The sequence below is a fragment of the Pelophylax lessonae genome (genome assembly GCF_965119305.1).
Source record: "Pelophylax lessonae genome assembly, chromosome: 8".
Classification (NCBI taxonomy): Eukaryota; Metazoa; Chordata; class Amphibia; order Anura; family Ranidae; genus Pelophylax; species Pelophylax lessonae.
The window spans coordinates 143,818,210-143,835,778 of NC_138775.1; the positions used below are offsets into that span (position 1 = coordinate 143,818,210).

Here is a 17,569-nt window from a genome sequence, read left to right on the forward strand (position 1 = left end):
TTTGCGGTCTCAGGGACCGATCTTCCATCTTGCTTTACAATCGCTGGCTTAATGGCCTGGCCATTGAGACCCAGGTACTGAAGGACAAGGGAGTGTCAGCTTCAGTTATTCCTACCTCTAGTTAAAGCAAGGAAAGCGACTTCCAGCACATGGAAGTCTTATATTTGCGTGGTGTGAATCTCTTGGATTTCCCCCACATACCTATTCGGTGATCCGAATCTTGGTCTTTCTGCAACAAGGGGTTGAGCAGAAATTGTCCTTGAGCACTATCAAGGGTCAGGTTTCAGCGTTGGCAATCTTCTTTCAGAAACCTTTGGCTAATCATTCCTTGATGCGGAATTTCATCCAAGGGGTGCGACATCTGGCTCCGCCAGTGCGTGCACCCTTACCGCCTAGGATCTTAATTTAGTGTTGTCAGTTCTTCAGAAACTTCTCTTTGAAGATATTAGGGAGATTCCCTTGCTTACATTATCCCAGAAGGTGGCCTTCTTGGTGGCCATTACTTCTGCACTGGCCGCATTATCTTGTCGTTCCCCATTTCTGGTGGTTCATAGGGATAAGGTGGTTCTTCTTCCGAATCCATCCTTCCTTCCTAAAGTGGTTTTCAGAGTTTTCATCTGAATAAAAATAGTGTTACCTTCCCCGTGTCCGAAGACTAGCCATCCTTGGGAGTTTGCATTACACTCCTTGGATGGGGTTCAGAAGGATACACTTGACTACTACGAACTTGTTTTCGTAAGACGGACTCACTTTTTGTGATCACGGATAGCCCTTGAAGGGGGTTGCCTGTGTCTGCCGCGACCATATCTAGATGGATCAGTCAGACGGTGGTACAGGCTTATTCTATTAAGGGTCGGAATCCTCTGTTCCCTGTTAAGGCGCACTCTACTCGGGCGCCTAGTGTCTCCTGGGTCTTCCGCCATCAGGCGTCAGCGATCCAGGTTTTCGAGGCGATGACTTGATTGTCGGTTCATACCTTTACAACATTTTATAAAGTTGATGTGATGGCATCGTCAGATGCCTCTTTTGGCCACAAGGTTCTGCAGGCCACAATCTGAGGAGACTGTTGGTCTACCTCAAGGGTTTGTTGGGTGTTTCACTTAGGTCTCATCTTTTTGCTCGATGAGTCCTTGATGCTTCTGGTTGGCTCCGGTTGGGCCTTCTGGATTTTGATTTCTGTCATCCCACCCCTCATTTGTGGTACTGCTTTGGGACGTCCCGAGTTATTAATCAACGAGGACTACGTCTGTCAATGAGCGACAGAGAAAAATGGATTTTTGTAAAATCTTACCGTAAAATCCTTTTCTCTTAAGCTCATTGACAGACGTAGTACCCGCCCCTCTGTTTTGAGTTGGGTTGGGTTAAATTCTCTAAACACTGCTTTGTGACATAACTGATTTGCTGTAGCAGGAAGTGAGAGGATATACCCTCTGGGACTGCCCCTAGGGTGTGGCCAGAACGTTTTCTTTCCTGTCTAGTCCTACTCCTGTAGAGGGCAGCATAACCCGAGTTGTTATTAATCAACGAGGACTACGTCTGTCAATGAGCTTAAGAGAAAAGGATTTTACGGTAAGATTTTACAAAAATCCATTTTTATAGTTAAAATGCTCAATGACACGATGTCTGAAAGTTCAACGGGTACAATCAGTAAACGTCTAAAGGGAAACTACTTGTGTCTAGCTGTGCAATGTGGAAAATTTGTAATTACCAAGGTTGGCTGTAAGAATTATTATTATACAGGATTCATATAGCGCCAATGGTTTTACGCAGCTCTTTATAATTTAAAAGGGAGACTGTACGTTTACAATACAGAAGGAATAGGAAGGCCCTGATCATGGAGCTTACAATCTAAAGGGAGGGGGAGGTGGTATAAAAGGTTATAGCTGGGGGGGGGGGGTGGAGTGATCTGATGGAGGTGGCTCAAGTACAGTTCTTAGGTTGAGGTGAGATAGGCTTCTCTGAAATAGGGCGTTTTTCAAGGATCAGGGTAGAGGCTGACCAGACTTCCTGGGGCAGGACTTCCAGAGGATCAGAGATGCTCTGGAGAAGTCCTGGAGGAGGCTAGCATTAAGGGCCATACACACTATAAGATTTTCTGAAGACTTTTTTTCCTTCAGATTTACCTTTTCTATGTAGTGCAAGGGCCTGCCAGATTGCATACAAATTGAAAGTGTTTAGGTTTGACCTCCATATTATATGGTTTTGGTAAATCTAAAGGAAAAAGTCTTCAGAAAATCTTATAGTGTGTATGGCCCATTAGAGGAGGTAACAAGGGAGCTAGAGAGCAGAAGGTCTTGGGAGGAGTGGACAGGACGATTTTGAGTGATGTATGCAGATGAGGTTGGTGATGTAGCTGGGAGCGATGATGTGGATGGCCTTGTATGTTGTGGTTAGTATTTTGAATTTTATACAATGGCGAAGCATGGTAGTGAAGAGATTGGCAGAGAGGAGCAGAAGTCACAAATTATTTACTAAGGTGTATTAGTCTAGCAGCAGCATTCATAATAGACTGAAGGGGGGATAGCCTGCGGAAAGGTAGGCCAGTGAGGAGGGAGTTGCAGTAGTCAAGGCAGGGAATAACTAAGGAGTAAATGAGTTGTTTTGTGGTGATCTTAGTCAGGAAGGGGTGACTTTCGTTAATGTTGCGGAGGTTAACGCGACAAGATTTATCCAGTGATTGAAGGAGGGGTCAGTGTCTTGGATTACCTAGCATCCTGGCGTGTGTGAAAGGACCAATGGTTGTGCTGTTAATCTTAATGGTAGTCATTTAGAGGGGATTGGGGAGGAGGAAATATTAAAAGCTCCATTTTAGAAAGATTACATTTTGAGGAAGTAGTGTGACAGCCATATATTCCCTCAGTAAGTTTGTGATATGTGAGGGGATGAGTTAAGGAGTCAAGAAAAAGATCTGGGTGTCCTCAGCATAGAGGTGGTATTGAAAGCCATGGGAGGTTATCAACTGGCCCAGGGAAGAGGTATAAAGGAAGAATAGAGGGACGGAGCCTTGGGGTACCTGAACAGAAAGAGGAAGAGGAGTGGAGGAGATGGTGTTGTATGTGACACTAAAAGTGCGCTGAGAAGGGTATGAGAAGAACCAGGAAAGGGCAGAGTCATAGAGGCCAAGGGAGTGGAGTTAGTTTACCACCCACTACTCAACAGTGTCGAAGGCAACAGAAGGGTCCATGAGTATGGAGTACTAGCCATTTTTGCAGTTAGTAGGTTATTGGTGAGTTTTAGTAGGGCAGGTTTAGTGGAATGTGGGTGGAAGCCGGAGTGTAGGGGATCAAAATCACAATGTAAAGTTGCAATGGAAATAACAAGATTTTAAGTCACACAAGTGTGAATGAACTCCAAAGGGATGCAGACCCTGCAAATTTTCCCCATTACAGCCCTGCAGGTGTAGCAGCTGATTGAGTTATAAAGTCATTCGCATACAGATTCACACTGCACATGGACACAAACTTTATTCCCTAAGAACAAAAGGTAGGAAAATTTTGTTATAAACCCCTGCAATGTACATCACCCAGAGGGCAAAGTTATTTTCTCAACAAAAGTGGAGTTACATTCTAACTACACTGATAAACATTCACACTGTGCCTGATTAGTAGGTTATTCATTTCAATGGCCAGAATAAATTATTAAAGCCTTTCGAACCAGTTTAATGATTACATTTGTTTTGATGTGTAGTTCAGGCTTGTAGTCCGTATTGCTTTATTTTTCCTAATATACCTGGAAGTGAAATTTTCTTCTATGGGTGTTTTATGGGTTTTATGTACTGTATACAGAGGCGCCACCCATCCACTGTGGTAAAATACTATTGTCTGGTAAAGCACTTTGTTATGAGCAACTAATATGAATTTCTCTGTCGCTCATTGACAGACGTAGTCCTCGGTGATTCAACACCTTCGGGTTATGCTGCCCTCCACAGGAGTAGGACTAGACAGGAAAGAAAATACTCTGGCCACACCCTAGGGGCAGTCCCCGAGGGTATATCCTCTCTCTGCTACAGCAAATCAGTTTTTTTTCTGTCTAGTCAGGAGTAAGGACCTAGATACCTTGCTGGGATCTTCGGTCCTGGCAGGATTTTTTTCTTCGAAAGATTTTTTTTTTAGACAGCTTTTTTCTCCAGTGTTCCTGTGAGATCTTCAAGCAAGAAAGCTGAACTGGGCGACGGGCTGGATGTTGAGATCCAGTGGTCACCCCAGTTCAGCCTGCGAGTGCGTGCAGGCCATAGCTCCGCGCTGGGTCGGCCGCGACATAGTTACACTGGACGGGGACTGACCCTGCGAGTTAAACGTCTCGCTGAAACGCCTAAGACCATGAGTCACGGCGTCCGTATTGCTCGACAGCCCTCCCACCCCGGTGGAGAGGGGTACTGTCAGGAGTTGGCGCCCGCCTGGTTCCGGTATGGTGAGTAGTATGTTCCCCCCCTTTCCCCTGACGGGTCTTGTGGTGAACGCGGGCCCCTCTCTGTATGGTAAGGATGGGTCTTCCCTCTATTCTATAACATGGCACAGATTCTCCTAGTGAGTGTGATTTTTGTGTACAAAAAGCCAGGAGGCTTGGTTTGGGAGCTGACAATCTAATTGCAAGTATGTTTAAATGATTGTAATCAGTGGCAGTACTAGAATCTTACTGTGATAGATATGGTATTTTACCTGTCAGAAGCCACAGGACATGTATACTGCTTTCCAGGTCATTCCTCCAGTAAAAGCATGCCTCCCGATGGCCACGCGGTCCGCCAGGGTCCGGTACCGCCGGCCACGCGGATCACCATTTAGAGAGAGGTTTATTGATGCCGAGATACTCTGCAGTCACGCCGCTATCTTGTAAAAGGTCGCCGCCATTGTTTGGTAGATCGCACGAGGCCGCCATTTTGGCGTAGCCTCGTGTCTCCAGCATGGGGGCGGCCATGTTTGAGGTGACTCAAACACCTCGTGGAGCTAGGGGAGGCACCGGAAGGCGTACAGAGGGGCGGAGCCGCCTCCTTTCTTCCCGGGCAGCCAGCCAAGAGACTTCCTGTCTGTTCTAGACAGTGCTGAGACAAGTTGCAGTAAACTCTGAGCATCAAGTGGTGAGCCTAGGGGTCTATCTCTCTCTCTCTCTCTCTCTCTCTCTCTCTCTCTCTCTCTCTCTCTCTCTCGCTCGATAGGGGTCCCTAAGCAGGTAACATTGAGGGGCTTTGTGGCGCTGGGGGTCTGAAAAAAAAAAAAAAAAAGTTTATTTTTTTTTGGATTGATTGTTTTCCGGGTAGTAACTGGAATTATCATGGACCCTGCCACACAGGTAACCCCACCTGTTTCCCTCGAGGGGGCTGCGGGACCCGCCGGTGCACAGAGTATAGATGCATTTACAGCAGTTTTGGAGTCTTTGGTGGCTCGGGTGGAGACGGCCTGTCAGGAACGGGGGTCAAGAAAGCGACCCCCGCCTACCCCTATATCATCTGACACTTCAGACTCAGATTCTGAGATGGTCATTGCAGCTGCAGGTCCCTCTGCAAGGGCTGTTGTCTCAGGTAAAGTTCCTTCAGACAGTGAGGAGGACGTTCATGCTTCCGCCATAATTCGGGAAGAAGCATTGGTGGACGCATTAGTTGTGGCGGTTCGGGAAACCTTAAGACTTGAGGTTTTACCGGCAGAGGCAACTGAAACAGAGATTCCCTTTGGTACTAACAAACCCACCAAAACGGTGAAGGTTTTTCCTGTACCCAAGTGTTTTGGTAATAAAATTAAAGAAGAATGGGAGCATTCTAAACGTACCTTTACTATTTCCAAGCTTATTGCTCGACGCTATCCGTTTGAGGAATCCCTCATTAAACCAGTGGTGGATCCACCTATTTCCAGACTGAATAAAGCCACGGTTATTCCAGTGGAGGACACTTCGTCCTTTAAGGACCCGGTGGATCGGAAGGTAGAAGCGGAGTCCCGCACTATCTTTTCCCTGATAGGGTCAGCCTTTAGACCAGTAATTGTCATTGGTCTAGTTTCCCAGACACTAACGGAATGGGCGAGATTGGTGCGCCAGGACCTGAAGGGGAAAGATATCCCCCAGGGAACATCTGAATTGATGGAATTGATCATACAAGGGCTACAGTTCGTCTGTGACGCAGCCTTGGATGCTACCCCCCTATTAGGGCATGCATCTATGTCAGCGGTAATCCTCAGACGTGTGCTGTGGTTAAAATGCTGGTCAGCAGACCTAGGTTCCAAAAAGACCTTGACGAATCTCCCCTTTCAGGGGAATCGCCTATTTGGGGCCACCCTAGATGAGATCATTAAGGATGCCACTGGGGGCAAGAGCACTTTCTTGCCACAGGCTGCTAAAGCTAAAGGACCTCGTAACAAGCGGGGACCGATCTTTACCGCCCATAAAGGGTTTGTGCGCCCGACTGCTGCAAGCGGGAAGGGCAAGGCTCCTCCAGGAGGGTTCAAGAAGGGCTGGTCGGACAAACAAAAGACCGACTCAGCCAAACCTGAAGCAAAGGATTACACAGCCTGAAGGTGCGCCCCCACCCGGCTTGAGGGTGGGGGGACGTTTTCACCAGTATTCAGGGCATTAGATCGAGCATCGACCACTGCTACTGGTGCGATTCTTCCCTTCCAACATTTAAGTACTACAGGGAGCGGTAGTTAACATTCCCTGAACAGATCTTTTTCTTTACCTTTTCCAAAGATTAGTCTCAGTTCCCCACAAGAATCGGATTCGGTTGAACAGACAGACCAAGAAGCCTCTAGCCGGGTGACTTCGGTCCCTGAGATTCAACCAGGAGAGATCACCGTTCCTGATAGGAATCAGGTGTCTGATAAATGTGTGGGAACGGAGAACGATCAGACTTTGTCGGATGGTCGGGGCCAGATAGCTCTAGGGCCGCCTGGTTCAGATCCAGTCAGCGCCAGTGGTCCTAGAAATTCTAGGCTGGCCTCGTCAAGCCGATCTACCCGACTTGGACATGCGAGTTGCGGACGTTCCTTGGGAACTTCGTCTCAGGGAGTGTCTGCGGTCTCAAGGACCAATCTTCCATCGTGCTTTACAGTCGCTGGTTTTAATGGCCTGGCCATTGAGACCCAGGTACTGAAGGACAGAGGGTTGTCAGCTTCAGTTATTCCTACCCTTATTAAAGCAAGGAAAGCGACTTCCAGCAAGGTCTATTATCGCACATGGAAGACTTATATCGCGTGGTGCGAATCTTTAGGGAATTCCTCCACGTACCTATTCGGTGACCTGAATATTGGCCTTTCTGCAAAAAGGGGTTGAGCAGAAACTAGCCTTGAGCACCATCAAGGGTCAAGTTTCAGCATTAGCAATCTTCTTTCAGAAGCCTTTAGCTACTAAGTCCTTGGTGCGGAATTTCATCCAGGGGGTGCGGAACCTGGCTCCACCAGTCCACGCGCCCTTACCGCCGTGGGATCTTAGTTTGGTTTTGTCGGTTCTACAGAAACCTCTCTTTGAAAACATCAGGGAGATTCCCTTGCTTACTTTATCCCAGAAGGTAGCCTTCTTGGTGGCTATCACGTCTGCACGCAGGGTGTCAGAACTGGCTGCATTATCATGCCAGTCCCCATACTTAGTGATTCATAGGGATAAGGTAGTGCTTCATCCTAAGCCATCCTTTCTTCCAAAGGTGGTTTCAGATTTTCATCTGAATGAAAATATTGTACTACCTTCCTTGTGTCCTCAGCCCAATCATCATCGGGAACATGCGTTGCATTCCTTGGATGTGGTTCGGGCAATCAGGGTATACCTGAAGGCGACGGAATCGTTCCGTAAGACGGATTCACTTTTTGTGATCCCGGATGGCCCCAGAAAGGGGTTGCCTGCATCTGCCGCGACTATCTCCAAATGGATCAGACAGACGGTGGTACAGGCTTATTCTATTAAGGGTCGGAATCCTCCGTTCCCTGTTAGGGCGCACTCCACTCGAGCGCTCAGTACTTCCTGGGCCTTCCGCCATCAGGCGTCAGTAGTCCAGTTATGTAAGGCGGCCACCTGGTCGTCGGTACATACCTTTACAAAATTTTACAAGATTGATGTGATGGCATCGGCGGATGCCTCATTTGGCCGCAAGGTTTTGCAGGCCGCAATTTGAGGAGACCGGTGGTCTACCTCGAGGGTTTTTTTCTGTTGAAAAATTTCTGTTGAGTCTCATAACTGAGGATGAGCATTGTAAACTTCTAGTTGGCACCGGTTGGGCCTTCTAGATTGGATTTGATTTCCATTTTCCCACCCCTCATTTGTGGTACTGCTTTGGGACGTCCCGAAGGTGTTGAATCACCGAGGACTACGTCTGTCAATGAGCGACAGAGAAAAACTGATTTTTGTAAAATCCTTTTCTCTTAGCTCATTGACAGACGTAGTACCCGTCCCTCTGTTTTTGAGTTGGGTTGGGTTAAGTTCTCTAAACACTGCTTTGTGACATAACTGATTTGCTGTAGCAGAGAGAGAGAGGATATACCCTCGGGGACTGCCCCTAGGGTGTGGCCAGAGTATTTTCTTTCCTGTCTAGTCCTACTCCTGTGGAGGGCAGCATAACCCGAAGGTGTTGAATCACCGAGGACTACGTCTGTCAATGAGATAAGAGAAAAGGATTTTACGGTAAGATTTTACAAAAATCCGTTTTTTTCTGTAACATGAAATGTAGGTGGACAATGCAGTCTGTTTTAGTGTGTGTGTGTGTGTGTGTGTGTGTAAAGTGAGAAGAACATATTTGAGCAATGAAGCGTTTGTATTTTTTTTTTTTTTTTTTTTACAAATGCATGCTAAGCACTTCAATTTCTCCTCTCACCTTCCAGGACTGCAACGCATTAGAGAGAGAGGAGAGGCTCCATCCTACAGGAAACACAATCAGTTCACAGCTGTTAAAGGCCCCACCCTTTTGTACATTAAGAAGGGTAAATCTAGTGAAGGGGTGACACCTGTTAGACTGGCTATTTCTGCCACCGAACAAGTTAAACATTCCTAAATGGTTAATCAAATGGAATGTAGGGTGGTCTGCAGGAACCTGGAGATTCCATGAGTAATACCACAGATTTTTCCCTGGTCAGCAATGCACACCAAATCTGAATATATTAGGCCAGCGGCTATAATTCTGGCACGTATCTCCAAGATGGTTCATTTGGTCTTCTTGCTCTTTAAAGCCTGACTCCTAAATTTTCTCCACTCATGGTGGAGACACCGTAATGGGTACCCTTGGGGATCTTTTTCTTTATGGAGTTGCTTGCTATGTTTAACATGCTATGTGTAACAACTTAACAAGCTTCAACCTATTTTTTCCTCCTTACACTGCGGTTAGATCGGTTGGTGTGTAAAAGTTAATTGGGACCCCTGGTGGTACTGCCCACCCCTTGATGAACTAGAATTGTTTTCTGCAACTCTGATGGTTTTCTGGGTGCAAAACCTCTATACAAAGAGCTACATATACTAACCTGTGTTTAATGTTTGCTTGTTATGCCCTTCAGGTGTCTGATTGCCTCCAAGCAAAAATGGTGTTCACCTCTTCCTGAGGCTGACTTAATTGATATCCAGGTCTGTGCTCATTAAGACCTTGGATGCTTGGGAGACTTGGATTCCCATCTGTGTGTGGGCTAACTACACCTACTCCTACAATGGTAGGGTAACGGCTACTACTACTGCGGTGTATGCACCCACCTTAGACTTCCATTAATATGAACTACCCTGGTTATCCTCTGGTGGATGAAGGATTAGTATCTAGAGTCCAAGCTATGCCTGTATAAAGCTTGCCCTCAGCTGGCTATTTTTTTAGTTGAATTCACCATGACTCTGACTTTTTGCCTGGTCTGGCTGCATCTCAGCAATACACAATGTGGAAGTTTATTTGTGTCTTTTCGGGTTGTTTTACTGCTCATCAGAAATACACAACACTAAAAGTTGTCTGTCTTTTCTGGGTTGACTGTGCCTTGTTGAGCATCAGAAATACACAATATTTAAGTTTTATTTTGGCTATATGACTCTTTTGCTTACTAGAAATACACCACATTGAAAGTTGGGGGTGTCTTTCTAGTATACCTTTATTTTTTTGTACATTAGAAATGCACTACATTGTTAGTAACATTTCTGTTGGTTACATAGCTGTACCCGGGCTACTAAGTCAGAAATGCACAAAGGTTCCCAGTGTTATTTCTGTTATGATTACACTGGTACTAATCAAAGTGCACAACTTTAAAGTGTTAGTAACATTTCTGTTACTTGTCTGTACCAGTTTACTGTTCATATTTGCGCTATATGACTATACCTTGTTGCTAATTAAAAACACACAACATTGACGTTGTTAGTGTCTTTCCGTTATGACTGTACCTTGTTGACAATCAATAATTTGATAATTTTTTGTTATATGACGGTACTTTGTCAGGCATCAGCAATGCACAGCATGGGAGGTTTCGTGTCCCTTCTGTCTTTATAATGGTTTTATTGCTGATCTTGCTACACTTCAGAAAAACACAACATGAATATTTTTTGTGTCTTTACATTTGGCTGTGCATCTGCATGCTCAACAGTGAAGACTGTTTGTTTGTGTCTTCCTATTTTATATTATATAGCCCAACCTATTGCACTTTTAGAAATACACAACATTGAAGTTTGTTGTGTCTTTTCTGAGTTGGTCTATCTAGCTGCACTTCAGAAATACACAACATTGTTGTCTATGTTTATGTCCTTTTTGTCTGCATATATTTAGTGGTGCTGTGCATCAGTAATGCACAATCTGTGATCTTCTTCTATATTTGTGATATTAGTTATACATGTATCACTTTTATTGACCGAAGTTCTGGCTGCAGAAACGTCAGATTTCAGAATTCGCATTCCCTTACTTTTGGGCATACCAGAGGCATTCCCTCTGCTTTAAAACCTGGTAAGGTTGTAGGGCACTAGAAGAAGGTTATAACATATCCTCTTCTCTTTTAGGAACTTTGCTCATAGAGGTATTCTGGCCTAAAGATGCAGTATCAGAACTTATCTGACCCGTATACCAAACTCAATAGGTTTCCAATTCTATATGTATCCCTCATATCACTCTCTTAGCAAAACTGGTTGCAGTAAGTCAAGGTGAGTGTTCTGCTACTGCTATGGACTTACTCTGAAGTAGTAGTAATTTTATCATCAGTACCAAAAGGCACCCAATGGTATTGAAGTGGATTATGGTTCCAGACATCAGGTAGGACCCCTGATCTGTACGATATAGTTAAAAACATTCTTTTACCTAGCTCCTTTCCGCTTAATTCTATCATATTTGCGGACAGGTCTATAGAGAGTGGATTATGGTTCCAGGTGTCAGGTAGGACACCTGATCGCTACGATATGGTTAAAAGCATTATTTTTAACAAGCTCCTTTCCGCTTAATTTTATTGCATTTGCGGGCAGGTGTATAAGGAGTTTTCTGGTATATAGAGCATTTTTGGTATATAGGCATATGGTATATAGGCATATGTTTGGTGCACTTTGGGCATATACCTGTCCAGGTTCTGAACCCAGGTAATAACCTTACCTTAATCTATTGAACAGAGTCTTTAAGCCAGATCCGTTTTGTTAATCAAAGTAGTGTCTTTGTTTCACAGAACAAGTCTTGGATTAGTCCTGTCAGTGGCCCTAAGAAGTGGTACAGACCTGATAGGAAATGATTGCTAGATGATTTAAACAGTAAATCTTGCTAACCTACTGATTTCACATGTTTTCTGATTAAGTTCCACTCCAGATAGGTCCTGCATCCTAAGCGGAGAAGGCAGAGACTTCGGAGGGACAAACCTGCTGATCAGCCTCTTGATTCAAGATATCTGCATCACTCATAATGGAGTGGAGTTAAAACGCATTGCAAGTTTGGCAGGAAGATCTTGCAGGCAGCGGTCCTGCCTTAAGGTAGGCATGTGGGTACTTTATTATGCTCTCATGTGTTGCCGTCCTGAAAGGTGAGAGGAGAAAACCATCCGTTGGACTTACCGGTAACGGTGTTTCTACAAACCTTCCAGGACGGCAGGCCTACTTTCCGCCCTGTTAAAAGGGTGAGGAAAGAATGTAAACAATAGGTGGTAAGTACCTAAGTGATTATACATCCCTTGTGAATTGGTTGGAGAACTACTTTTTTTTTTTTTTTTTACAATTGAGGGACCGGGAGAAGGGTGGGGCCTTTCAACAGCTGTGAACTGATTGTGTTTCCTGTAGGGTGGAGCCTCTCATGAGCCTCTCATATGTTGCCGTCCTGGAAGATTAGTAGAAACACCGTTATCAGTTAGTCTAACAGACGGTTTTCAACTACATTAGCTTTTATATTTGTATTACAAGGCCTTATTTAAATTGCATCTTTTTTAAGATTTGACCTAAATGCAAATGAAATTAAGTTTTTAAATATATTTAAAGTTGTAATATGAATAATATATTGTATGTGGTTTTTGTAATTTTTGTTCTCTTGTGACTTTTTTTTGATTAGAGGACTGCTTTTCACATTCATTGAATGGGGTTTCTAAACTCAAAGACTCCCTCCTAACTAACTGTGATCAAGTACAACAGTCAACAGAAGATTGGCCAGATTGGAGTGAATCAGAGGGTCACGCAAATGAAAAGCTCCTGTGTGTACATAATACAGAAACTGACAGATCAGAAATGGAGCAATGGATTGATTTTAGTTTACCAAGTGATAGTTCAAGAACTGTGACAACCACTGCTGACACTTTTGTTAAACTGTCGTCTGAAAACCCTGATTCTACTGAAAACCCTGATTCTGAACTGGACAAGAGCGCACTTACTGTGAAACAGCATAAGGAATCTAAGCCAGATCCCATGCCAGAACTCCTCCCCAAAAATAGGTTTGAGTCTGGGCAGAGTTTGGGAGATGAATTCACGATAAAAGTCAAGAGCAAAATCAAAGACCCAGAGCTGGACTGGTTTGCAGATATGACACCCGAAATAAACATTTCTTCTGCATTTTCTGCTTCTGGATACCATGAATTTGAAAATAAAACACAGACTAATGTAATAACAACAGATTTAGAAGGAACAGCTACGTTTTCATCCAAATTTGCTGCTGCTGAAAATACAGAGGTAAAAAAAAAAAAAAATAGAATGGCTTTAAAGCTGAACTCCAGCTTTCATGATTTTCACTCTAATTACAAACCTTGCACAGTGTCTGGAAATAGTTGCACGCCTAATCCTGTTTCCTCACGCTTTGCAGTGATCTAAAACACCTGTTAATATGGCAGCCTCTCCTGTTTCGCACTGCATGGTGCCCTATGTGAGACAACCTGCTCGCCAGCCACCTGCCTGTAAAAGGCATGCCCTTTGTAGTCCTAAGCACTCCAGAGAATGTTGTCATCACAGCCCTGGCATAGTGGGTTTAGGAGTAAAAGCATTTTCAAAAAACATCCATGAACACTATCCCACCTTGCCCTAAAATAAAGCCGCAAGGGAAATGTAATGCGACTTAAAGCACCATTTTTCTACTCACACCTGGTGAAAAAAAAAAACACATTATTCGGGTACATAAAATTGGTATTTTCATTAAAAATGTAGTTAATGTGAGTGGGGGTCATAATGCTGGCAATGCAGAACTTTATTGTAAACTTCTGCTTTGAGCTAGCAGTGAAAAAACAGGATATACAGCAGTATAATAAGTACTGGACACGTCACCATTTTTCTAGGTAAATCTCTATTTCTCTGTCGCTCATTGACAGACGCAGTCCTCTTGATTAATAACCCATTGGGTTATACTGCCCTCTACAGGAGTAGGACACTAGAAGGAAGGAAATGTTCTGGCCACACCTTAGGGGCAGTTCCAGAGGGTATATCCTCTCTCTCTGCTACAGGAAGTCAGTTTTTTCTGTCTAGTTAGGAGTAAGGACCTAAGTTCCTTGCTGGGATCTTGGTCCTGGCAAGATTTTTTTTAGAAAACTTTTTTATTAGGCAGCTTTTTTTTCTCCAGTGTTCCTGTGAGATCTTCAAGCAAGTACGCTGAAACTGGGCGACGGGCTGGATGTTGAGATCCAGTGGTCACCTCAGTCAGCCTGCGAGCGCGTGCAGGCTCTAGCTCCGCACTGGGTCGGCCGCGACATAGTCCCACTGGACGGGGACTGACCCTGCGAGTTAAACGTCTCGCCTGGACACCAACGACCAGTTGGAAACTGAGTCACGGCGTCCGTATTGGTCGACAGCCCCCCCACCTCGGTGGAGAGGGGTTCTGTCGGGAGTTGGCGCCCGCCTGGTTCCGGTATGGTGAGTAGAATGGTCCCCCTTTCCCCCCCTGTCGGGTTGGTTGGTGGACGCGGGCCCCTCCTTAGGATGGCTCTATCCTGTAACAGGTCACAGATCCCCCAATTGAGTGTGATTTTTTTTTTTTGTGAATAAGAAACCAGGAGGCTTGGTTTGGGAGCGGACTATCTAAAGTCACTGTATACGTGGGCACTGTTAAGGGATCATGACTGAAGTCAGTGGCATTACTGTGATGATGGCCATGTATAAGGGTGATAGCATCCTACCTGATAAGGTTGCAATACAGGCCGATGCCTGTGCCTGGACTACCGCCATCTGCAGGCCGCCATCCTCCCACAGGCCGCCATCCTCCCACAGCTCCCTGCAGGCCGCACAGGCCGATAGCGCTTCCGCAGGCCGCTGCCATCTTCCACAGGCCGCTGCCATTTCCCCGCAGGGCCGCCATCTTGTCGTAGCCTCGTGTCTCCAGCATGGGGGCGGCCATTTTGGAAGTGACCAGTTACCTCGTGGAGAAGCATGGGAGGCGCCGGAAGGCGTGTAAAGGGGCGGAGCCGCCTCCTTTACCCGGGAAAAATGCCAAAAGACTTCCTGTCTGTAAGAAGACAGCGCTGAGGCAGGTTGATAGAAACTTCTGTGCATCAGGTGGTGAGCCTTGGGGTCTCTCTCTCTCTCTATGGGGTCCAAAGCAGGTAACACTGAGGGGCGCTGTTGCGCTGGGGGATTACAAAAAAAAAAAAAAAGTTTTTTCTTTGCAATTATTTTTTGTTCGCTGGCAAGTGTCTTGTATAATCATGGACCCTGCCACACATGTATCCCCACCTGATCCCCTCGAGGTGGCCGCAGTACCCCACTGGTTATTGATGCATTATCAGCAGTTTTGGAGTCTTTGGTATCCCGGGTGGAGGTAGCCTGTCAGGGACGGGGGTCAAGAAAGCGACCCCCGCCTACCCCTATTTCATCTGATACTTCAGATACAGTTTCTGAGCTGGTCACTGCAGCTGCAGGTCCCTCTGCTGGGGCTGTTGTCTCAGGTAATGTCTCCTCAGACAGTGAGGAGGACGTATCTGCCTCCGCCATAGCACAAGAAGAAGCGCTGGTGGACGCACTAGTTGTGTCTGTCCGGGAAACCTTAAGACTTGAGGTTACACCGGCAGAGGTAACCGAGATGGAAATTCCTTTTGGTACTAGTAAGCGTGCCAAGATGGCGAAGGTTTTTCCTTTACCCAAATGTTTTGGCAATAAAATTAAAGCGGAATGGGATCATCCGAAACGAGCCCTTGCTGTTTCTAAACGCATTGCTAGGCGTTATCCGTTTGAGGAATCCCTCATTAAAAAATGGACGGTACCACCAGTGGTGGACCCACCAATTTCCAGACTAAATAAAGCCACTGTTATCCCGTTGGAGGACGCTCCGTCCTTTAAGGGACGGTGGATCGAAAAGTGGAAGCGGAATCCCGCACCATTTTTTCCCTGATAGGGTCAACCTTTAGGCCAGTGGTTGCCATTGGTTTAGTTTCACAAACATTGACAGAATGGGCCAAATTGTTATGCCATGGCTTAAAGGGGAGAAGTATCCCCCGGCAGCATCTGATTTGATGGAACAAATTGTACAAGGACTACAGTTCGTCTGTGACGCCGCCCTGGATGCCACTCCCTTGTTAGGGCATGCATCGATGTCAGCAGTGGTCCTCAGACGTGTGTTGTGGTTAAAGTGCTGGTCGGCGGATCTAGGTTCCAAGAAAGCTTTGACTAATCTTCCTTTTCAGGGGGATCGCCTGTTTGGGGCCACCTTAGATGAGATTATAAAGGATGTCACTGGGGGAAAGAGCACTTTTTTGCCACAGACTAAGGGCAAGGGACCTCGCAACAGGCGAGGACCTTCCTTTTCCGCTCATAAAAGGTTTGTTCGCTCCACTGGAGCGAGCAAAAAGGGCTCCAAAGCCCCCTCAGGGGGTTTCAGTGGGCGCTGGTCGGGTAAACAAAAATCCGACTCAGCCAAACCTGAAGATAAAACCAACACAGCCTGAAGGTGCGCCCCCACCCATTTCTGGGGTGGGGGGATGTCTTCACCGGTTTCCAGATCCAGGGCTTTCCTGAATCCCGTACAAAGGGGTTCAGGAGGTCATACGGTCGGGATACAAGATCGAGTGTCGATCACTTCTACCGGTGCGATTCTTCCCTTCCAACATTCGTATGCTACAGGGAGCGGTAGTTTCCGTTCCTTGAGCAGGACGTTTTCTTCACTTTTTGCAAAGATCATTCCCAGTTCCCTCCAGGAATCGGATCTGGGTGAGCGAGCGGACCAGGGAGTCTCTGGTCTGGTGGCTTCGGTCTCCAAAGCTCAGCCAGAGGAAGTTACTACTTCCGATAGAATCCAAGTTTCTGATAAATGTGTGGGAACTGAGGGCGATCAGACTTTGTCTGATTTTTCTGGACCGAGCAGCTCTAGGGCAGCCCGGTTCGGATCCAGTCAGACAATGCCACGGCTGTGGCTTAGGTCGAGCACCAAGGATTTCACCAGCTGTGCCTTCATTGGGGCACCCCGGAGGTGGATCTTAGGATTCCTTCCTAAAGTGGTTTCAGAGTTTCATCTGAATGAAGATATTGTATTACCTTCCCAAAAATCATATTGAAGTTCCTTTTAAAGTTTGCTGCACAACATTTAGACAAGCTTGTGAATAGATGAGCTCAGGCGTGTTCGAGTTGCTACGTGCCCGATCTAGCCAGGAGGTCGACACTGCACTCCACTAATCACAGACAGTGAGACATTTCCCGATCTGTGCAGCAGTGTCGGCTTTCTGGTGGGATTGGGCACGTACAAACCCGAACACGTCCGAGCTCATCCCTGCTTGTGAAATACTGGGAGAATATAGTCTGCTCCGATGAGGTCAAAATTGAATGCTTTGGATGCCATAATGCACACAATGTTTGGAGGTCAAATGGCAATGCACATTACCTCAAAAACACCATACCAACAGTGATGTTTGGAGGTGGGAATATCAGGGTGTGGGGCTGTTTTTTTTTTTTTTTCTTTCCTTTCTTCAGTATACAGTAATGGAAAACTTCATATCATTGAAGGAAGGATGAGTGTACCAAGACAGTTTTGATAAAAATCTGCTGCCATCTACCAGGATGATGAAGATAAAACGAGGGTGGACATTTCGGCAAGACAATGATCCCAAACACAAAGCCAAGGAAACTCTCAATTGGTTTTAAAGAAAGAAACTAAAGCCCCGTACACACGTACTGATTGTCGGCCGTAAATATTCGGCCGACGACCGATCCGCCGATTGTAGGCTTGTTAGTCTGATGCTTCCGACAGCCGACAGCGCACTTTCGGCCGAAAAGAATCGGTCGTGTA

At 45.8% G+C, this 17,569-nt stretch overlaps 1 protein-coding gene across 1 annotated transcript in view; it reads left to right on the forward strand.

The window, feature by feature from the left end:
• Positions 1-17,569, forward strand: part of SCYL3 (SCY1 like pseudokinase 3) — a 93,527-nt gene that overhangs the window by 71,839 nt on the left and 4,119 nt on the right. Inside the window, exon 11 of the mRNA XM_082265120.1 lies at positions 12,434-13,044. Coding sequence (XP_082121246.1) covers positions 12,434-13,044 — 611 coding nt within the window. The remainder of the gene's footprint in view (positions 1-12,433; positions 13,045-17,569) is intronic.